The sequence below is a fragment of the Primulina tabacum genome, chromosome 14, assembly GCF_025594145.1.
Source record: "Primulina tabacum isolate GXHZ01 chromosome 14, ASM2559414v2, whole genome shotgun sequence".
Taxonomy (NCBI): domain Eukaryota; kingdom Viridiplantae; phylum Streptophyta; class Magnoliopsida; order Lamiales; family Gesneriaceae; genus Primulina; species Primulina tabacum.
In genome coordinates, this window is record NC_134563.1 from 433484 (window position 1) to 456835 (window position 23352).

A 23352-nucleotide genomic window follows, 5' to 3' on the forward strand; every position below is an offset into this window, starting at 1 on the left:
TCTTGTTTATTTTGGGGATCTTTCTGTTTTAAGATTCCTCCAAAACCTATATCTGAAGCATCAGTTTCAACTATTTTATCCCATTGAGGATTAGCAAGCATAAGACAAGGAAGATTTTTAACATTTTCCTTTATATTTTTAACAGCCATGGTATGTTTTTCATACCAAGGTAAAGGATTTTTCTTTAACCTATCATATAAGATAGCAGAATCCTTAATAAGATCTTTAATATCGGGAGAAATATAATTTAAACTTCCTAAAAATCTTTGTAACTGAGTTTTATCAGTTATAATATCAGAAAATTTTGAACCAAATTCTATACTTCTTTGTATAGGAATTATTTTCATTTCTCAATCATATGACCAAGAAATCTAATATTGGTTTGAAGTAAAATCATTTTAGATTTAGAGATAAAAAGGCCATTTTGAATAACAATATTTTTAAACATATCTAAATGTTTAAAATGCGTTTCAATATCATTTGAAAATACTAAGATATCATCAATATAAACAATTATAAAATTGCTATAATTATAAAAAATATCATTCATAATTTGTTGAAATTCTGAAGGGGCATTTTTAAGGCCAAATGGCATTACTGTCCATTCATAATGTCCTATTGGAACATTAAAAACAGTTTTATATCTATCAAATTCTTTTATTTGAATCTGCCAAAATCCTGATTTTAAATCAAATTTTGAGAATATAATTGCATGAACAAGTCTGTCTAATAAATCTTTTTTATTAGGAATATGATGCCTAATTCATTTCAAAACCTTATTAAGAGGTTTATAATTTATGACTAATCTTGGAACACCTCTTTCCTGTTCAGAATGTTTGTTAACATAAAAAGCAGTACATGACCAAGGAGATTAAGAAGGCTTTATCAAACCTTTTTCTAATAAAGAATAAATTTCATTTTTGCATAATTCTAAATATTCAGAATTCATTTGACAAGGACAAGCCTTGGTAGAAATATTCTTTTCATTAAATTCTCTTCATATGGAAGAGATATAATATGCTTCTTTCTATTCCAAAAAGCATTTGGAAGATCATTACATATTTCTAATGAGAACTTATTATAAATAAGTTTAATTTTTTCATGTAATTTAAGATTTTGTAATTTATCATCTATAGTTAAAATATTAACTTCTTCTTTTAAAAAATTTATCTGAAAAGTTTTCCTATCAATTTTTTCTTGTAATTCATTTAGAATTCTATAAACAAGTTTAGTTATGAACTTAAAGGAAATAGGATTACCTTGAAAAGTTCCTATAATACATGTTTCATCAACATAAGTTAAAGGATAAATTTGATAAATAAAAAAAAGTCAAGTATCAGTTGATTAGAAATATCTTATCATATAACAAATGTGAATGTTTTTTAAATTTTTTACAAATACATAGAGTTGATTAGATTTTGTATTAATTATTAGTATTTTATTTTTGAGTAGGAAAATTATTACTTTTTAAACATAGAGTTGATTAGATTTTGTTTTAATTATTACTATTTTATTTTTGAGTAGGAAAATTATTACTTTTTAAACATGCGTAACATGTTTGTAGTTTAGTTTGATGAAGGAAACGATGATTCTGAATTCCAAGGATGAGTAAAGTGATTAGGTTGTGTTGTGTATAAGAATATTTGGCCCTTGAAAGTGAATACATTATATGATGATGCTGTTGTATACTACATCGATCCAAATTTCTCCAATATGGAGCATCAAGTGTTAATTGTTGCTCTCTACAGAAGGCTTGGCAGAAGTAGGACTTCTCCCAAATTGGAGAACAATAGGCTTGCCTTTAAGTACATATCCATTTGCTGCATTCTGCAAAAGACCATGTACACCATTAATTCAACCTCCAATCTAGGAAAACAAAATCCCCATTTTCCAAAAGGTCTATAAGATAAAGCCAATCACAAATGAAAGGAAAGAAAGATAGTAACTTCCAGTGCCACAAAACATACCAGTGCATTACGAGCAAGTTCAACTGTTGGGAATGTAACAAATGCTTGGCCCCTCATTCTGCCTTCCTAAAAGCAGAGGTGGTATAACACTTTAGTTGCAAGTCCATTTAAATATAACAGATGGTATCTTGCATTTTACTAGGTTGGAAACCCACCAAGAGCATGGTGTAAACCTTTGCACCCCACACATGTAATCCGTCAATCATTAGGTGATGTACTTTCCATAGCAAGTTTGCAAACTCCAAGACACCACTAATAATTTATCCATTAATTCACATTTGGCCGGTATATTTTATGCATAATGTAAAATTATGGATCTTCTCCCACCTGACGTCATTTAGTTACGGAAGCCAGAACGTGTGCTTAAACTTCTAAGGTAAAAAGCAACTGGAACTGCTTCCATCATTGTTCTTGTCATTGAATACCGAATGTTTCACTTCTACACAAAACAGTTAGCATTATCTCTGACACACATAACCAGAACCTTAGACATGTACGAATGGCTGGTAGGCTCTAAGACCATAGATTTTTTTCCACTGGGGGGGGGGGGGGGGGGCAGGGTGGAAATTTAAAAAAATAGCATATGCTTAAAATACAAAAATAGCTAGATATTTTTGGGTTGCAGGTCCAGAAAGAGTAAGATAATTTCACCTGCATCAATTTAATAAGTAGACTGGACTTAGCTTCGTCAATGTTTCCAAAAAATGATCCTGTAGCAAGACAAGAAATTACAAGAACAAAAATCAATCAGAAAAATACAAAGTATCAAAGTTTTTTTCTTTCATCATATTTATTACAATAACTATGGCAGAAAGCGCGCACAACAAATTTAATGGAAGACAAATAAGCTAGATAAAAAGGCATTTCAAAACTCACCAAATATAAAGTAGAAGTCGTCAACAACTACATCTTTAGCCAAGTTCTTCACGTACAAAACAGGAGTTGGATCCCCAGTAGTATAATTCTGTTGGAGGGAAAAAAAAGTACAAAAGGTAAAATGTTCATCAATCTCGATGAACCTTTCAAAGAATAAGCCAGGGAAGTAACAACAATCATATCAAATTGAAGATTTTTGCACACATCTAATCAAAAGTATCTTCCTGTAAATGTCATTTCTAGGAATTTTCATGCCCCAACAGACTCTGTTGTGATTCTATGATTTTTGCACCCACCTCCCATCAGTTGTGACTTGTGCCGTTAAGGAATGCAGTAAATAGAGGAAAAGTGGATGTCTTAATGCCCAGGAAAGTGCCACACGGAGAAAAATAGTAGAACATGTGGACACCATTCCTTATTGTTTTCCATACCGAAGAAAATAGAATTAACTCATCTAATATATTTCAAAACCATCGTGAAGAGTTTTTCCTTTGGGCGAAATTACCTTGTCTATAGCATTCAAATTAAATTCATGTGCAATTGCATAACTATCAATCTTCTTATTTTTACTAGTCCCAAGTGGGTGCTTGCGGACAATCTAATATCTAAATACAAGATAAAGTCTCTAGAATACATCTGCTAATCTGTCAAACACACATAAGTCTTTTATAAAAACCATTAAAACGAGTAGCTATACAAGGCAATCTTCAGGTTTTTTTTTTTGTAAGAAAAGAAATTTTATTAAACATTAAAAGGGTTTTAAATACATAAATGTTGAACAATATACAAATCAAATCAACAATACACAAAAGTTCAATCTCTCGGTAAATCTCGAAACATTCTTAAATTCTACATGAGATTCAATCCAAGTAGCTATTTTAATCTTTGATCTTTTCCCAAAACTCTTCATCTGTGACTTCAAAATTTTTTTGTTTCTCTCTAGTCACACGGACCAACAAATGTCATGAACTACAACTCTCCAAAAAAATTTGTCCCTCGTACCGAGAAACTGTCCAAGATCTTTAACGAATAAATCTTGCGTCGATTTTGGCACCACCCAAACCAATCTCAATTCTTTCAAATCCTTAGCCCACAATCCACTTGTGAAAGTACAATAAATCAACATGAGGTCTTGACTTTCCGTCACCTTCCAACACAGCACGCACCAATTAGGGCACAGAGCATACGTAGGTCATCTATTTTACATCATCTCAGAGGTCGGTAACTTGCTCAGAACCGTCGTCCACAAAACTAGCTGAATCTTGGTTGGAATCGGAATCTTCCAAATGACATTAAAAAACGGAAAGACGGGGAAGCGGCTCTTGGAAAAGAAGGAATCAAAGAATGACTTAACTGAAAAGAGACCTGAAGGATCCACATCCCACACCCAGACATCATCTACCCCTTCAATCAATCTGATCCTCTCTAAAACTCCTAATAATGAACTCAACTCGTCTAATTCTTCATCCCTCAATGCTCCCCGAAAATGCAGGTCCATCATCTACCCCTTCAATCAATCTGATCCTCTCTAAAACTCCTAATAATGAACTCAACTCGTCTAATTCTTCATCCTTCAATGCTCTCCGAAAATGCAGGTCCGGTGAATGGGAAAAGGACGAATTCTCAAACGAAGCAAAATAAGATATAGGTAAATTATGAGCCGAAGAAAGCTTAAATAAAGATGGATGAAGATCCCGAAAGGAAGAACTTCTCCCCCCACCACTTTTCCTCCCAGAACCTAATTCTAGTCCCCCTCTAACCATTGATCTCACTAGTAGATGAAAAATCGGACAAGATCTAAAAATAAACTTCCATAGGCATCTGAACGTACCATTCTCTTGTAACTCATATTTACTCACTATAATTTTCTTCCACGACAAAGCCTTGTTTCCCAAACCCCATCTCTTTTTTGGTCTACAAATCTGCTCCTAGCAACCAGATGACAATGTGCTTCACCGTCACTTCCATCCCAAAGGAAATTCCTCATAATCTTCTCCATCGCATCCACTACGCCCTTTATTACCCTAAAAATATACATAAAGTACATCGGCTAAGCATTCAAAATGGTTGCAATCAATGTTAACCTTCCGCCTCTTGACAGAAATGATTTCTTCCAACTTGCCAATATCTTTGATAGCTGACTCATGATCAATTCCCAAAATGATTGTTTCAAAGGATTGATTACCTCCTAAAGGCTACCCCAAATATTTAATTAGTCATTTCTCCCTACCACATCCGATTTGTTTGGCTAACTCATCCACTTCTTCTTCGCAGTTTAAACCCAACAAAGCACTCTTCTCCCAATTGATTCTTAGCCCTGACATTTCACAAAACGACCTCATTTCGTCCACCAAAAATCTGATATGTTCCATCTTCTTAACCAAAAACAGTGTGTCATCCGCAAACTGAATATGCAATATCTCAAACCTTTCTCGACCCACCTCCAAACCTCTAATTAAGTCCGAGGCCTTTGACTTGTCAATCAATCTCCCAACACATCCACTACCAGATTAAACAAAAATAGGGATACAAGGTCTTTTTGTCTAAGCCCTCTATGTGCTTGAAATTTACCCCATGGTCTCTTATTAATCATAATCGAAAACGATACATTCGACACAAAACCTTGTATCCATCTTCTCCATCTGTCTCCAAATCCCTTATCCCTTAATACAAAATCCAGAAAATTCCATTCAACATTATCATATGCTTTTTCAAAATAAATTTTAAAAACCCACCTTTTTTTCTTATTCGACCTTTCTTCTTCCACTAACTCATTCGCAATAAGACAACAATCAAGTATTTGTCATCCCTCGATGAATGCATTCCAAAGTTCTGATATTGTATGTGAATACTTTCTTCATCCTTGCATTTAACACTTTAGCTACGATCTTATATAGACTAGTAGTAAGGCTACTAAGCATAAAATCTTTGACCTTGATCGAATCCTGTTTTTTCGGAATCAAACATATATGTCTCATTGGTAATACCATTAATAACACCATCTTCGTAGAATTCACTGAAAACCTTCATTAAATCACCTTTAACAATTTCTCAACAATTTTGAAAAAGCGCCAAGGTAAATCCATCCGGCTCTGGGGACCTTACATCCGTCACACTCAAACACTGCCTTCTTGACCTCGTCTTCTAAAAATGTTTTCTCAAGCTCTAAACCTATCTCGTCTTTAGGTTCTTCCTAACCATGGAGTAAAAATTCAACTTCACAACTATTTCTCAAGTCCCGACCATCATCTTCGATCCCACATACTACTGAATATAGAATTTAAAGGATCATGATTTTCCTATCTATTCTTATTTATATGTTAAAAACTTTTAATGTGTCAATTTTGTTTTTGCTGCACCAAATTACATTCTGGATGTTGGAATCAGGTTTCTAAAATGCTGAGAAGAAGACCAATCTAAGTTAATCATGCTAACTTTCGAAAGAAGATAATGGAAAGCAGGGATAGCAGGGGTTGTTTTCACACTTGACCTCTTGGTGCTCACTGATTGATAATAGTTCAAACTCAATCTTTTTTTTATAAGAAACAATATTATACTGATTAAAAATAATAATTGCTAAAAGCGGACCAGATGTCCATATGAAACAATGTGAGATCCATAGTCAACATAGATTTACGTAATATCATACCCCAATTCCTATACAAATATGAGACCATTAACAATATGAACTCTACATTTCTCGAACTCCAGAATGAAACCCTAAATTTAATCTTGTCCCTACACTCCTCAATCGAGTCTTCTTAATCTTCAAATATCCTCATTTTTTCTCTCCATCCACACAGACCAACTCAAATAGTGCACCACCACATCCCAAAAAATTTAACCCCTCCTCCGCAAATCACGACCGAGATCCGCCGCGAATAAATCTCACGTTAGATCTCAGAGATACTCAATCAAGCCGAACTCCGCCAATGCTTTGAACCAAAGACAGCGTGAAAAAGGACAATGGATGATCAAATGATCCTAAGCCTCCAGCTCATGCCGACATAACACACACCAATTTAGACAAATAGAACATGAAAGAAACCTTTTTTGCAACATTTCAGACGCTGATAATTTCTCAAGCACTACAATCTACGAGAATACTTACACCTTTGATGGAATAGACGCTTTCCAAATTGCTTGAGAAAGAGAAAAATATGGATATCTGAAATCTGAAAAGAAAGACTCGAAGAAAATTTTTACTGAAAACTGCCATGAAGAATCCCAAACTCACTCCCTAATGTCTTCCGCTCCTTCGATCAAGCTGACCCTATCTAAGGATTCGATCAAGGAACCTAACTCAACTGCCTCATCATCCTTGAGATCCCGCTGAAAATAAAAATTTCAAGAGAGAGTGGAATGATTGGATGAAAAATTGAATTATGCCTAGTAAGAAATAGGATGATTATGGACCATCGAAATCTGGAATAAAGACGCGAAGATACTGAAAAGAGGAATTCTCCCATCATCTGTCTTCCCAAAACCTAATATTTTACCTAATCTTTAGTCAAAAAACTGATGTCAAAATAAATAATATGAACAATGCCATTAGTTAGTATTATAGTATTTAAGAATTGACATTATGGAATAGTTGGTAAATATTTTTCAATATCATCATAATCACCTCATGCACTAACAAAACATAAAATTTATGTGTTGAACCAGTTTGCATTGAATAAGGTCAATGGACAGAGCACAAATACAAAAAAAACATACATAAAACAGTTAGATTTATCAGCTACAGTAACAAAATCCTAGTTGGAACTTAGTAGTGTTGATACCAGTCTAATAACTAAGGGGAAAAGGAAGTAAAATCATAATTGATTGATCAACAGGTAGAACATATTTGATACCTTAAACCTAGGAAGTGATAAAATTTCCTCCGGAGGCAATTTTCCACTTTCTAGTTCCTCTAGTGTAGCATAATGTTGCTGATCAGAATTCCCTTGGGTTGTCTCTTGCAATTCCGTGATGTTATCATCATCCTTTTTATCAGGTCGAATCTGCTTTGGTGCTATTCGTATCTACAAACATATAGGCTCTCTATAAATTACAAAATGTCTTTAAAAGAAGACCATGTTACAATAAAGTGAAGAGGTCAAATGGTGAAACCTGCATTATAGGGTTGTTTTTTTTCAGTATTGGCTTCTCTTTTGGCAATAAGGCAGCTGGTTTCAATCCAACAGTTTCGTGAGCCACATCCTTATTTACAGCAGGGCCAACGATAGGTTGTCTCTTGATACGCTTTCGCTTAGGCATTCTCTCTCCCTGCACTTCATAAACCATTACAAACACACAATTGGCACCTGCCAAAATGGCATGCCATGCAGAAAAACAGCTATACCAGTAAGTACTCTCATGACTGATCGCAGATTTTCAAAATTCAACCAAAAGGTTCAGAACCCAAATGGGCTAAATGACCTAAATCTGAAATGATTGTAGTTATGTTTCCACGTTGAGAGAATCAAGCATCTCTTTCCAAGTATAAATGCATGAAGCCCTAAACTGCTTAAGTTGAGATCAACAAAAGGCATCATGAATACTCAGGTTTTAATACCATTCACTACTGGAAATCATTATCATGATCTTTGAACAAAAAAGACAGAAAACAGGAAAAATGCTCTTAATCTTAATCTTTCCAAAAGTGTTTTGCAGTAAATGATAGCCCAAAAACCTCTTCTCGATTACATAAAACTCTTTAAATTGGAAAGTTTATAAAAAGAACAGACAAGAGTATAACCTCATCTGAGGACTCCATTTCTGACTCGCTGCCTGATAAATCTTCAATGTTAGTTTCTGAGGATAATGGAGGAGGAGGAGGGTAATGTGGTGGTGAAGGAGGAGGAACGGGCACGGACACTGGTAGAGGAGGAGTAGGCAGTGCCTTCCGAAATGGAGCCGGAATATTCATTTTGTTCATCAAATGCAAAACCTGTATTGATGAATCAAAAAGGATAAATAGCAGGAGAAAATGCAAAATGGAATATGAATTAAAAGGAAGAAAACAAAAAGGCGTAAAACTACATGTGACCTGTGTATAAAAGCGGGGGACAGCAATGAGAGCGTTGACAATGTTGGTCAGAATATGACCATCAGGTGGTGGGTATGCATATCTAAGCGAACCCAGAGGAGCTATGGTTAGAACTAGAAGATATACAGTAAGTGACATGAAACCAATCAGGAATGTCGAAAATGGGACATACTCGAAGTGGGGAGGAAATGGATAGTCGACACCAAGTTTTTCAGCAATCGGTTCGCTTGGCCGTCTAAACCCATCAGAAGAACCTTGGGAAAGAGTATAAGTGACTTCCTTCCTGCCGTGTTGAATGTCGGTATTTTCAGCCACCGTGCGAGCTGTCTCAACTGACAAAGATTTACCAAGAAAATGCAACCCGTGGAGGTGTTTCTGAGCATGAGACGCGAAAGATTCGTTCTTGAAATCAAGAAAAGCACAATTTTTCACCCTGCAAAAACAATTACAGAAAGAAATCAAGACATTGAACTGGAAAACTTGAGACAAACGATTGATCAACGACCAACCTCGCGGGGCGGACAGAAGAAGCACCATAGTGAGAGAACAGTCTCGAAAGAATGTCATCGGGAATTGCCTCAGGAAGATGGCGAACCAACAGGGTTACCACCCTTTCTTCTTCTATCAGCTCCGCCATCCGGAAAGGGTACAATTAGGCCACTGAACTGCTTCACACCTACATAAACAAAAATAAATTAATTTTACTTTCTTTAATTAAATAATTAAAAATAACAAAATATAAAAAAATTAACATTTATAAGCTTTTTCACAAAAAAAATTTTTATAAGCTTGCTAAGGAGCCGAGCAGAGGTAATCATGATGGTGTTTGGCCTGTTTTTTCGTACTGTTACCTTGTCGTGCTATTCAAACTCAAAAAGGTTTGGATCACTTATCAAAGGTTTATGGATCATGTGTTTAAAGAGCATATCGGAAAGAATATCAAAATATAAATGGATGACATTATGATCAAGACTAAGATGATCGATCACTTCATTCCCGAACTAGAACATATTTTTCATACACTTGGTGAATATAGATTGAAGCTAAACCCAAACAACTGTATATTGAGTGTACAAAAAGGAAAATTCTTAGGATATATGGTACAATTAGAGGAATAGAGAGCAACCCGGAGAAATTGCAGGCCTTAGCCTCGATGAGCTCTCCTTGCAATATTCAGAAAGTTCAAAATTTAACAAGAATGATAGCTATCATGGCACGATTCATAGCCAGGTCGGTTGATCGGAGCTTCTTTTTCTTTAAAATGTTCCGCAAAACCAAAAATTTCGGATGGAATGAGCAGAGTGGGGAGACATTTCAAGAACCAAAAGCATACTTAAAATAATTACTGGTCCTCAACAAACTAGTTCGGGGAGAAGGTTTGCTTATCTACTTATCAGTAACACCCCGAGCTGCCAGTTCGGTCCTCGTCAGGAAAGGGGGAACAGCCCACCAGCCTGTTTATTTTGTTAGCCACGCTTTGAAGGGGTCGGAGCTCAATTACACCGCTCAAGAAAAATTAGCTCTGACTTAGTTCATTACAACAAGAAAGTTGAGGCCTTACTTTATGTCATACTCCATCACGGTCCTCACACATAGCACCCTGGGAAGAATTGTTACCCACCCAGATGCTTCGGGAAGATTGATCAAATCAGTGACCGAACTCAATGAGTATAATATCAAGTATGAGCCACGAACAGCAATAAAAGCACATGCCCTAGTCGATTTCCTTACAGAGACTGTACAACTACAACAAGAATAACAACGGAAGATATATGTGGACGGATCTTCTTGTCAAATGGGAAGTGGAGTCTGCATTGTGATCATATCCTCGTGGGGAGAAGAGACAAGGTTTTTGGTTTGGTTAGCATTCAGAGCATCAAATAACGAAGTTGAATATGAGACGTTTTTGTCAGGGCTCAAAGCGGACCGCAATTTGAGAATTTCTCGAGTTGTTCTATATTCGAACTCTATATTGGCTATACAATAAAGTAATGGGAAGTTCGATGTGTAGAATGGTAAAATGGTTAAATATGCTTAGGCACTTGATAAGGCCAAAGAAGAATTTTTCGAACTCATTCTGGATTTAATACATCGTTCTGATAATGAGAAGGCAGATCGGCTCGCCAAATTGGCCAGCTCTCTCGCCCGACCCAACAAGCTCGACTTGATGGGCCATGAATTTTTCTCTCAGCTAGAATACGTAAACACGATAGTAGATGGTATACACAAAAGGGATTAGAGGCATGACCTTCACTAGTACTTGAAATATGAAAAACTTCCACATAGAGAAAAGAAAGCACGAGAAACCAAGAGAAGAGCCCTCCAATTCATAATGATTGGAGATAGATTGTACAAGATGTTTTTATCTCAAACCATTTCTAAAATGCATTGGGAAAGAGGAGGCCAACTATGTTCTCCAGGAAATACGTGAATGGTGTTGCGGATATCATCTGGGATGTATGGTCCTAGCTCGCAAAGTTCTCCTGTCTAGGTTCTCTTGTCCAACCCTCCAAAAGGACGCATCTGCTTTGGTCAGATCTTGACATAATTGTCAGAAACACGAGAGCTTCCAAACGAGGCTCGTCGAATTCATTAAAGCTGTTGTGGCACCGTGCCTCTTCGACCAGTGGGAATGGACATCGGCAGGTCCTTCCTAGTTGTCCGAGGTCAGAGAAAATTCATATTAGTAGATGTAGATTATTTTTCTAAATGAGTGGAAGCCGAGCCCGTAACCAGAATCACAAAAATCGAAGTATTGAAGTTCTTATGGAAGAATATTGTTTGTCGATACGAGATACCCGGAAACTCGTTTCTGATAATGGAAGACATATCTGCGGGTCTAAAGTTCGAGATTGGTATGAAGAAATGAAGATTGAGTAGGCTTTCACTTTTGTGGTCTACCCATTACCCTCCTCCTCCTCAATTATCCTCAGAAACTAACATTGAAGATTTATCAGGCAGCGAGTCAGAAATGGAGTCCTCAGATGAGGTTATACTCTTGTCTATTCTTTATACTTTCCAATTTATTGAGTTTTAGTTAATCGAGAAGAGGTTTTTGGGCTATCATTTACTGCAAAACACTTTTGGAAAGCTTAAGATTAAATTTAAATATTCAAATTAGAATTATTTTTTTCCCAGCTAATGTCATGCACGCTTAACCATATACATTTTTTGCTTTTTTCAATTTTGGTTACATAAAGTTCCTAGCTACAAATTATCTTATAACTTAACCAATTCCTCTTTAGTTGTTTTTTTTACATATTTCTTAGCTATGAAGTCTTCTTAGTGGGCAACTTTTCGCCTGAATATTTGTTTAAAAATTATATTTCATCTTATTTTCGTAAAAAACGATGAGTTTGTTCACTTCTTTAAACAAAACTTTGAAAATAATTTCATAAAAACTTGTAAATGTTAATGTTAAAATATATATTCTATTCAATCAAATTTCAACAAAATTTGAAAATAATTTCATAAATACTTGAAAATAAGTTTTGGCTTTTTTCATGAAAAAATATGAAAACAGTAACTTTCTTGCCAAAAAGAGTGCATGACATTAGCATTAGTATTCATAATAGGAATCTTATGGATTTAGCTCTCCATGTTGCTGCCTTTTAAAATTTTGGTCTTGTCACATTAGTATTTAAAAAAAAAATTTAGGAGATTGTGTAGGTTTGTTTCTGTTTTGGGAGAACGTAAACAATATTTAACAAACTTTACCAAACATTGCCCAAGTTCTCACACATTTTGTCGATGTTAGAGCTAAAAAACAGAAATGTTAATTTTGCTTCCAAAATTTAATCAAGTTCAACTTATGCATCGTATCAAAAACCAATCTTAAAACAGCTTCTACTTAACAAAAAAAAAATAGAATAACGCGACTGCAATTTTTTCCAAATAATTCTTTGTCCAAACTCAATAATTTTTTCGACCAAATCAGAAACTTAAATGATGGCAAACAGACAAAGATTAGGTAAGCAAGTAAAAAACACAAATTAAAGCCCGTTTCGTCATATAGAAAATGCTATATACATCTGGGCAAAAAGAAAAACAAAGTTTTCAAGTACGTAGACACAGCATAAAAATGAAATCATATGTAGGTAACATCAATGAAATCCGTTTCTATCTAGAATAAAATCAAAGGAAATTGATGGTAAAGTTCCATCAAGGGATTGCAGAAGCTGAGAGAAAGTGGAAGAGTAACTAACCATGTTGTTTATAAAGGACTCGAATAAGGACAGCAGCGTCCGACTACGGTGGCGCTGAATTCTCCGCCGTCTTGCTTCTGCAATGAAACTGCAGACTCGAGCGCTAAAAACCAAATGCAGACTTAGAAACCCTAGCAACAAATATGGGATTAACAAATATCGGCCCACTATACTGATGATAAATAATTAACTATCATATGGGCCTTAAGATGAGGCCCAAATATCGAAACCCGTTTGAATAATTACTTTTTGGGATAATTATTTGTTTAACCAATCTTCTATGTCACTATCCTGATTTCATCCTCCGTTTTCCAATTGACCTCATTTGGTCCTCTATTCCGCGTCTGGTTTTCGCACTTGATTCTTCCGTCAGATTAGGTGTTAACATAGACGGATTTCCAATCTCATTGATATTTAAGTTGAAAATCTTGTATAATTTTTACTATAATTCGATCATAGAAGAAAATAATTGAAATATTTTTGATTGTTTCAATGAATTTATGTTACATGAATTTTAAATTCATTTCATATTAATTCATGTAAATACAATAGTAATTATGATATATTTGAAATATACTCATGTTTTTCAAATACATCATTCAAATTCATCCATAAATCTAATCATCTTTTACGATCACAATTTAAAATATTTGAAAGCAAAAAGACTTTTTGTTTTTTACAGGTGACACTTTAAAATTTATGTCCAAAATAATAACAAATAAAAGATTATATGAAATAGCAACTCAATTGCTAAGAAATAGCATTACATGTTATGTTTTTGAATCAAAACTACTTCCTCAATCATTCTTAAAGCATGAAAATAGCTCTGACTGAATTGAACTGAAAAAATAGTACTACGAAACATTATTCAGAGAAGATCGCAGATATGTGAGGCACCATCAACTAGTTGTACACATAGCAACATTTTCTCAAGCTGCCGCTGCATCAGCTACAAGCATCTGATCAAAGTGCCAAACACCTGGAAATGACATCCACGGGTAAGATTTAAGAAAATATAAATAACCACTAAAGAAAAATAAACAGGAAGGAACGAAAAGATACAATGGCCTCTGCCAACCCTCCTCAGCCGAGAAACATATTCGGATATCTTCTTGATTGACTCGACCTGATCAGCGACACAATTAGTATTCAAGTTGAAACGGGCATTCAGTAGTTGAAAAATGTCTATCGGTTTTATTAGTGTCACTATAATAATTGCAAAAAACGTAAGAGAATATAGATACTTCACCTGTTCCACCAGAAATTCACTCTCCAGGAAATCAGCCAGTTGAATATCATTGTTCTCTTCGGCAACCTATCAATTACGCAAAAGTAATGGTGATCCTTTAATGCAAAGAATAGAAAAGAAACTTTGTGCTAATGTGGAAGTAAATGCAGCAATCTAACCTTGTGCAGATTCAGAAGTTTCTCATTGGTTAGCTTTTCCAGGGACAAGGCCAACTCGATAGCTGGATTTGAATTGTGAAACAAATCAGCAAATATGAAAGAAAAAAAAAGGTTCACGTTGCCATAAACCAGACTGAATTCAACTGCATTTCACATCCAAAAAAATATGTTTATATTGTAAAGTTGCATAAGCATCATGGTATCTGGACCAGAAACCTTTTAACCATAGGAATGTAAGCAAACCATTTATCTAAGTCTCTATACCCTGTTTTCTATTGATATAGCATGGCAGCTGACAGACAACACGACGAATATGTAAAAGGTATAAATACTAGAATTCAATGGACATATGAGGAGAAATTCATTCAATTCAAGCCCTTGACGTGATGTAGTTAAGTATTAATGGAACAATATTCAAGAGTAAAAAAGTCATACTGAGAAGATAGCACACACGACCTCCAGACTCCACTGAACAACAATTTAGGCAGGAAACTGGACATGACTGGAATCATTTCTCCATTCGAGTTTTTTGATAAAAACATAAATATTCAAGCAGGACATGACCGGAATCATTTCTCCATTCGAGATTAAAGAGAAGCTCAATTATAAAAAGATAAATACATCAATAAGATTTTCCGAATCAACTGGAATAACAACAACAATAATAATCACGCAACTTTTAGGTAGAAAACCTATCATACAATGCTTCTCCTTTCGCAAGATGATCATCGTTAGATATGGGCATCATCATAGACTGCAACTTGACTTGTCCACCTCTCTTGTTCTGCACATCATAAGAACAAATTGAGATCATAAAACAAGCGGAGCTACCCTTAGCCTAGTGTGGGCAACTACACTGATGGTGGTGGAGCCAAAAATTTGATACATCTTGAGCTAAAATTTTCTTAATAAAATATAAAATAATACGATCAATTAAGTTAATGACAATTAGATTTTCTGAGGTAAAATCTTAATTTCTTTGGTTCTGTCTTTCTTTTTTATACCCGTGATGCCAGGGCTAAATAAAAAAGTTTTCACATTTATGGGCGCTGTTTTTCCTTCTATGTTTGAGTTGACTAGGCTAAAATCTCAATGTAAAAAAATTAAAAATAGAAGAACCCACCCAGGCCACAGTCCAGGTGGAGATGCATACGGCTCCGCCTTGCAAATTTATAAAAATAGTAATTTACCTAGTAATCGTTGAGTTATTGTGCACTTCTTAAATTCTAAACTTTAACATCTTACACCATATGTTATATAGCAATTTTCTTTTTGAATAAAATTTGTTATACATTACTACACAGTTACAAGAAATTGCCTTTAAATAAATAATCAAGTTGCTAATAATATATCTTATATTAATTCTACTAGTGACTGCGATTGTAGATAGAGTCCTTGAATCAAATGGGTGATGGATGAAGGGTAGCACAATTTCTATGCAAAGAAAGAAATATTTATAGCAATCGATAATGAAGGTATTGTGCAAAGATTTCAATATACGAAGACTCGAAAATATCAATTATAAGATAATTATTTTGTGGTGCTTGATGATTACTTGATCGAAAGATTTATATATTTTTTATTTATTAATTATCATATATTGTTGCCTACACTAAATCAAGATGTCAGCTCCACTCATTTGATCATAGTATTAAAAAGCAAATGATAGCACAAATAACCTGATACTCCATGAACTTTTCTGCATGCTCCCTCTCCTCTATGCTAGATTCCTTGAAAAAACTACAATGACAATTATTTATAACTCATGTAAAAGTAAAGTAATATAGTCTCTTTGCATTGTTGTTAGCTCAGTCCCAATTTAATTTATTTTAAATGATAGATTATCTCATATACAAAAATATCAATGTTATGTAATCCATCGAAATATAGATTTATTAAAAGTTCAATTTCATGAAGTTTCTGAACATAGATCGATACCCTTGCTTTATTCTCTCATATGATTAAGGAATAGTCTGGTTGTTTAGCTCATTTTAGCATAGCTACGCAGACTAAAATTTTTAAACTCAAAAATCCTTTAAATTGAGGTCACTGACCTAATATCAAATTAATCCAAAATTAATATATAAATTTTTTAAAAAATGGGTCAGCCCGGGTGGCCATATATGGCTGCGCCCACTGCCCACGAGGCTTAGCTTTAGCCAAACCACGGCTCGATTTGGAAATGCCCGTTTTTAGAATCATATCAACATTTGATGATGTGAAATAATATAAAATTTGACGATACATTCCACACTTTTGTGAAAAACACAAATGTCATATACGTATAGCATCAAGAAAATTACTTGGCGAGCCCCTTAAGAGCAACATTATCTCTGTCGAAGTAGGCATACATTGCATGATACACGTACGAAACGTTATATTCAACGCTGCAATTCAAGAGAAAACAAAATTAATTGGGTCAAGAATTTAACATATATATCGATCTGCAGTAAGGGAACAGATAAAAAAAAAGCAGGTCTAATATCTATAGAGTAAGTTAAGTAACACCGATCAACATCATTTCCATCACCGATCCCGCAGTGCAGGATTAGACACTGCTACATTGAATAAAACAGATTTCTCGAAATTACAGTAGTAGAACAAACTCAAAATGAATAAAACGATCGAGTAATAATAAAATGGTGAGCAAACTTGATCTGTTCATTAATGGCGGCCTCACAGAAGTCAGAGTACTTGTGGCGAGCAAGAGAGACTTGAGAAAGAGTAGGGACGAGGAGGAGCTCCTTCTTCACTTCTTCGAACGGTTGAAAAATGATGTCGAGAATGGGGCGATTAATGGCCTCTTTCGCCGCATTCATGACCATACCTCCCACGCTAGCGGCGGCGCAAATGTGGTGCAACAACTCCATCGGATCGCGACGCCGCGGAGGGAGAAGAGACGGAGTGAATGTTGGTCCCACGTGCGGAATTTGAGATAATAAAACCCGAAAATAGAGAATAAACTGGACACCGAGATTTACGTGGAAAGCCCCTAAAAATTATTAGGGTAAAAACCACGGACAAGATGAAAAGATTTCCACTATAATATTTTATGGTGTACAACTCACTCACTGTGTTTCCAAAGAAAACACATACTCTCTTAATACAGGAGAACAAACACCTCACAAATATTATAGAACTAATAGGATGAGAGAAAACTCGAAAAAGAGATGATTTCAGAATGAAGGAGAGAGCTCTATTTATAGAGCCTCTTGTCCGTGTGAAGACGCGTTTTATACGCGTAAAACACATCTTCCGTCTTCTGAAATGTTAGTCAACTATTTCAACTTTGCCAACCCGTTTTATTCAGCAAAATTAATCATAACAGGAAATGCATTAAATGCATTTCCTATTTGCCGACATTTCTCCCACTTGGAGATTTGATTGAGAATCAAACACATCTCCACATATCCTTTCAATCTTGCCATTCCCTACTGCTTACGTTTCTGCTAGGCCACTTGAGGACCTACACCACTCAAACTTATCAGTGTTCACTGGCTTAGTTATAAAATCAGCTATGTTGTCCTTTGTATGGATCTTCTGCATATCCACACTTTCTTCTTCTACTACTTCCCGCACAAAGTGAAATTGTACTCCAATGTGTTTTGTCCTGGAATGAAAAGCTGGATTCCTTGTGATATGCAAGGCACTCTGACTGTCACAAAACAAAGAAACATTCTCTTGTTTGTGTCCGATCTCCTCCAATAACCTTTTAATCCAAATTGCCTCCTTGCAAGCTTGAGTAGCTGCCATGTATTCTGCATCTGTTGTACATAATGTCACAACTGTCTGCAGTTTTGAAACCCAACTCACTGCTCCCCCTGCAAGCGTAAACACATAACCAGTAGTAGATTTCCTCTTATCAGGATCACCTGCATAATCTAAATTGACATAGCCCCTGAGTGTAAAATCTGATCCTCCATAACATAATGCAGCATTCGAGGTACTCTTAATGTATCGAAGGATCCTCTTAACAGTGCTCCAATGCTCTCGTCCAGGATTCGCCATATACCGACTAACTGCTCCAACTGCTTGAGCAATGTCCGGTCTTGTACAGATCATAGCGAACATCAAACTTCCCACTACTGATGCATATGGTACTCGAGACATCTCCATCTTCTCTACTTCACTGCTAGGACACATCTCGGAGGATAACTTGAAGTTAACAGGAAGAGGGGTCGATATTGGCTTACTATCTTGCATGTTGAAGCGTTGCAAGACTTTCTTCAAATAATTTTTCTGTGAAAGCCAAATCTTTCTGTTACTTCTGTCTCGGTGAACTTCCATCCCTAGAATCTTGTTTGCTGGTCCCAAGTCCTTCATATCAAATTTCCTAGCCAACTGTGCCTTCAATCCTTGGACCTGATCTTTGTTGGGGCCTGCTACCAACATGTCGTCCACATACAACAACAAAATGATATAATCATCATCAGACCTCTTGAAATATGTACAAGGGTCTGCACTTAGTCTGTTGTATCCAAGGCTAATGATATAGGAATCAAATCTCTTGTACCAACACATCGGCGCCTGTTTGAGACCGTACAGAGATTTGTTCAACCTGCAAACCAAGTTCTCTTTGCCTTTTTCCGCAAAACCTTCTGGCTGGAGCATATAGATTTCTTCTTCAAGATCTTCATGAAGAAATGTTGTTTTCACATCTATCTGTTCTAGATGTAGGTCAAACACCGCACACAATGCCAACACCACTCTGACTGTTGTAAGCCGAACCACAGGAGAAAATATCTCATTGAAGTCAATGTCTTCTTTCTGAGCATACCCTTTTACCACCAATCTTGCACGATACCGCTCCACTTGGTTATTGTCATCACGCTTGATCTTATAGACCCATCTGTTACCAATGGCTTTCCTTCCTTGTGGTAGTGTAACAAGATCCCAAGTTTTATTCCTGTCTAATGCCTCCAACTCTTCTTGCATTGCTATCATCCACAAGGATACATCCGAGCTTTGAGTAGCCTCGTGGAAACTCGATGGCTCACCATCTTCTGATAATAAACAATATGCAATGTTGCTTTCAGTGACATAATCTGAAAGCCAACCTGGTGGTCTTCTGTCTCGAGTTGACTGCCTCACATTGGAAACTTCAGACTCAACATGTTCCTGTTCTTCGTGCTCTGGTACTGCTACACAAGAAACTTGACCTTCGTCCGTCTTATTGTCCACCTGAAATATAGTAGTTTCTGAATTCAGTGTACCTTTGTCTCCCTTTACTTTATCTTCCTCGAAGATAACATCCCTGCTGATGACAAGCTTGTGAACAGTAGGATCCCACAAGCGAAACCCCTTTACTCCATCAACATAACCCAAGAAGATACATTTTCTGGATTTCGAATCCAACTTCGATCTTTCTTGCTCATTGTACAGAACGTACACATGACTTCCAAATGTATGCAAATGAGAATAATATGTCGGCTTCCCATTCCACATCTCCATCGGAGTCTTCAGATCAATCGCCACTGAAGGAGAACGATTGATAATATAACAAGCGGCTTTGACTGCTTCTGCCCAAATGACTTTTCTAGACATGCAGTCCTCAACATAGCTCTTGTTCTGTCCAACAAGGTTCTGTTCATCCGCTCCGCCACTCCATTCTGTTGAGGTGTGTAAGCCGTCGTAAACTGTCTTTTGATGCCTTCGTGTTGACAATATGCATCAAACTCGTCACTGGTATATTCTCCTCCATTGTCAGTCTTCAAACACTTGATCTTCTTTTCTGAATCAAGTTCAACTCGCGCTTTGAAATCTTTGAAGACTTGGGAAACATCTGATTTATTCTTGATTGGATACACCCAACATCTCCTAGAGAAATCGTCAATGAACGAGACAAAGTATCTCGCTCTTCCTAGGGATAGAACCGGTGCTTGCCAAACATCCGAATGAATCAGCTCCAATATGCTTTTGCTTTTGGCAGTAGAAGTGCCAAACTTTAATCTGTGTTGTTTACTGGTAACACAGTGCTCACAAAAGGGTAGTGACACTTTTGTAAGTCCTGGCAGCAGCTTCCGTTCTGAGAGAATTTTCAACCCACGTTCTGACATATGCCCGAGCTTTCTATGCCATCACACTGTTAATTCTTCTCCTGAACCAATTGATGCAACAGCTAGTTCTGCCTCTTTGTGTGTTTCTCCCAAAAGTACATATAGATTTGCAGCAACTTTTTCCGCCTTCATAACCACAAGCGTACCCTTCAAAATTTTCATGATCCCGTTCTCGTTACGAGTTTTGCACCCGATATCATCCAATTGCCCCAAGGACAAAAGATTCTCCGTCAGTCTTTTCACGTGTCGTACCTCCTGTATAGTGCGAATGGTGCCATCAAACATCTGTATTTTGATAGTACCGACCCCAGCGATTTCCAAGGCATGATCATTTCTCATGAATACATATCCTCCTGAGACTGGTTCATAATGATCAAATCATTCTCTCCGAGACGTCATGTGCCATGTCGCTCCTGAATCCATAATCCATGTGTCACAAAATTTGCGTCTGTCTTCTGCAATTGTTGCTGCTTCGCTGAATAATATTTCACCACTGCCTGAAGTATTGGCCATATTTTCTTGAGAACTCTTCTCGATACTCATACACTCTTTCTTGAAGTGCCCTTTACCGCCACATTTAAAGCAGTAAATATTTTTCTTCTTACTTCTTGACTTTGATCTACCTCGTCTTTGGCTCCCACTAGAGTCACGGTCCATGAATCTTTCTCTTATCAACGGTAACGCCTCTGCCTGCTTTGATGTTACCAACCTATCTTCCTTATTCTTGCGCCGACTTTCTTCTCCGAGAACCGCAGTTAAGACATCGTCGAATCTTAGAAAGCCCATCAGAATATTGTTGGTTACGTTGATGATAAGTTGATCATATGAATCTGGTAGACTTTTAAGTAGAAGCTCTGCACGTTCATTTTCCCCTATTTTATGCCCCATGGAAGTGAGTTGGGCAAATAGATTATTTAGTGTGTTGATATGGTCGGTCATCGATGAGAATTCCGTCATCCGAAGAGTATAAAGCCTTCTCTTTAGGAAAATCATGTTGTGTAGCGACTTGACCTCGTACATCTTTGTCAGAGTATCCCAGATAACTTTGGCTGTTTTTATCTCAGAGATACTTGACAAAACTTCGTCACCTATAGCTAAGTGTAAATTAGTAACACCATTATCATTCATCTCGTTCCACTTTCCATCGTCCGTAATTTCCATCGGCCTATCTCTAATAGCCGCCAAGCAATTCTCCTTTCTTAAAACTGCTTGTATCTTTATTTTTCACAGCATAAAATTGCTTCTGTTGAACTTTGTTATCTCGTACCTGCCCACCAATTATGTCTACAATAATTTTGTGGACTAAACAAAATAATTCCGCCTTAATAAAAATTTCAAAAAAATCTTTTCTGATGTAGAAGATCAGTCCAGGCTGCAACCACAGAGCATACTCAGAATTTTAAGAAATTTTAAACCAAGGCTCTGATACCACTTGTTGGTCTCACGTGCGGAATTTGAGATAATAAAACCCGAAAATAAAGAATAAACTAGACACCGAGATTTACGTGGAAAACCCCTAAAAATTATTAGGGTAAAAACCACGGGCAAGATGAAAAGATTTCCACTATAATATTTTATGGTGTACAACTCACTCATTGTGTTTCCAAAGAGAACACATACTCTCTTAATACATGAGAACAAACACCTCACAAATATTATAGAACTAATAGGATGAGAGAAAACTCGAAAAATGGATAATTTCAGAATGAAAGAGGAGCTCTATTTATAGAGCCTCTTGTCCGTGTGAAGACGCATTTTATACGTGTAAAACACATCTTCCGTCTTCTGAAATGTTAGTCAACTATTTCAACTTTGCCAACCCGTTTTATTCAGCAAAATTAATCACAACAGGAAATGCATTTCCTATTTGCCGACAGTGAAACACGGAATCTGAGACCAAACAACGATCGAAAGAGAAGGAGATCGAGGATTGGATTGCAAGCAGCATGACTGAAGCGTGAAATTCTTTTGATTTTGAAAATAGGAAGGAACTGCGAATGGCGAATTTGCGATGTGAGATGTTGTTATATATTGATAGGGTCGGGTGAGCCCCGATCCTTTATTTGGATGTTTAAAATTTTAAATTTAGATTTAGAAATTGAATTAAACTTAAAAATTTATTGTTTGATTTAAGATTTAAAAATTGTATTTAAAATATATTTCTTGTTCGGAAAAAACAATATTTGAATTTGAAATTTTAAAATTATACTAAAATAACTTTAATTATCTTTTACATAAATCAATATTTAAAATATATTATTCACATTATTAAAAAACTGAAAAATTGAAATTAATCATATATTTCTCAATACCATTTCAATTATATATTTATATTATATAAACTACATAAACTCTTATATAATTAATTAACTATTATTAATGAATATAAAATGAATAATTAAAATAAAACAATTAAACATAACATCTAAATATCAAAATTTAAATCTTACGAAATAAAGCATTTCAAAATTAAATATTCAACTACATCTTAATTATATATATATATATATATATATATAATTAAATTATTATCGAATAAAGAATTGTTCAATATTAATGACAACTATAAGAATATATCTCAATAATCAAATATGCAAAATAAAAAATAAATAAATTTGTCATTTAATCTAACGCAAAAACTCTTGTGAGACGGTCTCATAGATCAATTTTATGAGATAGATATCTTATTTGGATCATCAATGGAAAAACATTATTTTTTATGCTAAAATTATTACTTTTTATTGTGAATATCGGTAGGATTGACCCGTCTCATAGATAAAGATACGTGAGATCGTCTCACAATAGAC

At 35.7% G+C, this 23352-nt stretch overlaps 2 protein-coding genes across 4 annotated transcripts; both read right to left on the reverse strand.

The window, feature by feature from the left end:
• Nucleotides 1-1605: 1605 nt before the first annotated feature.
• Nucleotides 1606-13228, reverse strand: LOC142524289 (U11/U12 small nuclear ribonucleoprotein 65 kDa protein). Of its 3 annotated transcripts, XR_012814864.1 has the most exons (12): nt 13083-13228; nt 9387-9553; nt 9050-9310; nt 8878-8959; nt 8587-8778; nt 7959-8114; nt 7700-7870; nt 2844-2931; nt 2619-2677; nt 2123-2406; nt 1968-2033; nt 1772-1827 (listed from the first exon to the last, which is right to left on the reverse strand). XR_012814864.1 is itself a non-coding variant. In XM_075628195.1 (11 exons), the coding sequence occupies exons 2-11, from the start codon at nt 9512-9514 to the stop codon at nt 1729-1731; spliced, it is 1302 nt and encodes a 433-aa protein (XP_075484310.1). In that variant the 5' UTR covers nt 9515-9553; nt 13083-13228; the 3' UTR covers nt 1606-1728. The 3 variants fall into 3 exon arrangements, 2 of the variants coding, with proteins under 2 accessions (XP_075484310.1, XP_075484311.1); XM_075628195.1 differs by lacking the exon at nt 2123-2406 and having other exon boundaries at nt 1606-1827; XM_075628196.1 differs by lacking the exons at nt 2123-2406; nt 13083-13228 and adding an exon at nt 10004-10168 and having other exon boundaries at nt 1606-1827.
• A 582-nt stretch (nt 13229-13810) lies between these two features.
• On the reverse strand, nt 13811-17316 carry LOC142525676 (ferritin-3, chloroplastic-like). Its single transcript, XM_075630034.1, has 8 exons — nt 17142-17316; nt 16793-16876; nt 16169-16229; nt 15187-15273; nt 14490-14552; nt 14332-14397; nt 14145-14208; nt 13811-14061 (listed from the first exon to the last, which is right to left on the reverse strand). The coding sequence occupies exons 1-8, from the start codon at nt 17312-17314 to the stop codon at nt 14012-14014; spliced, it is 648 nt and encodes a 215-aa protein (XP_075486149.1). The 5' UTR covers nt 17315-17316; the 3' UTR covers nt 13811-14011.
• Between the last annotated feature and the right edge of the window lie 6036 nt (nt 17317-23352).

What these genes read in the sequence shown, in the direction of transcription:
- LOC142524289 (XM_075628195.1), bottom strand. Translation starts at nt 9,514, where the DNA reads ATGGCGGAGCTGATAGAAGAAGAAAGGGTGGTAACCCTGTTGGTTCGC. An exon ending in TACTTATTAAATTGATGCAG is followed by an intron (nt 2,034 to 2,618) that starts GTGAAATTATCT and finishes CTCTGCTTTTAG; the next exon opens with GAAGGCAGAATGAGGGGCCA. An exon ending in AACTTGCTCGTAATGCACTG is followed by an intron (nt 1,828 to 1,967) that starts GTATGTTTTGTG and finishes GGTCTTTTGCAG; the next exon opens with AATGCAGCAAATGGATATGT.
- LOC142525676 (XM_075630034.1), bottom strand. Translation starts at nt 17,314, where the DNA reads ATGGTCATGAATGCGGCGAAAGAGGCCATTAATCGCCCCATTCTCGAC. An exon ending in GCTCTTAAGGGGCTCGCCAA is followed by an intron (nt 16,230 to 16,792) that starts GTAATTTTCTTG and finishes TTGTCATTGTAG; the next exon opens with TTTTTTCAAGGAATCTAGCA. An exon ending in GAGGGTTGGCAGAGGCCATT is followed by an intron (nt 14,062 to 14,144) that starts GTATCTTTTCGT and finishes TGTCATTTCCAG; the next exon opens with GTGTTTGGCACTTTGATCAG.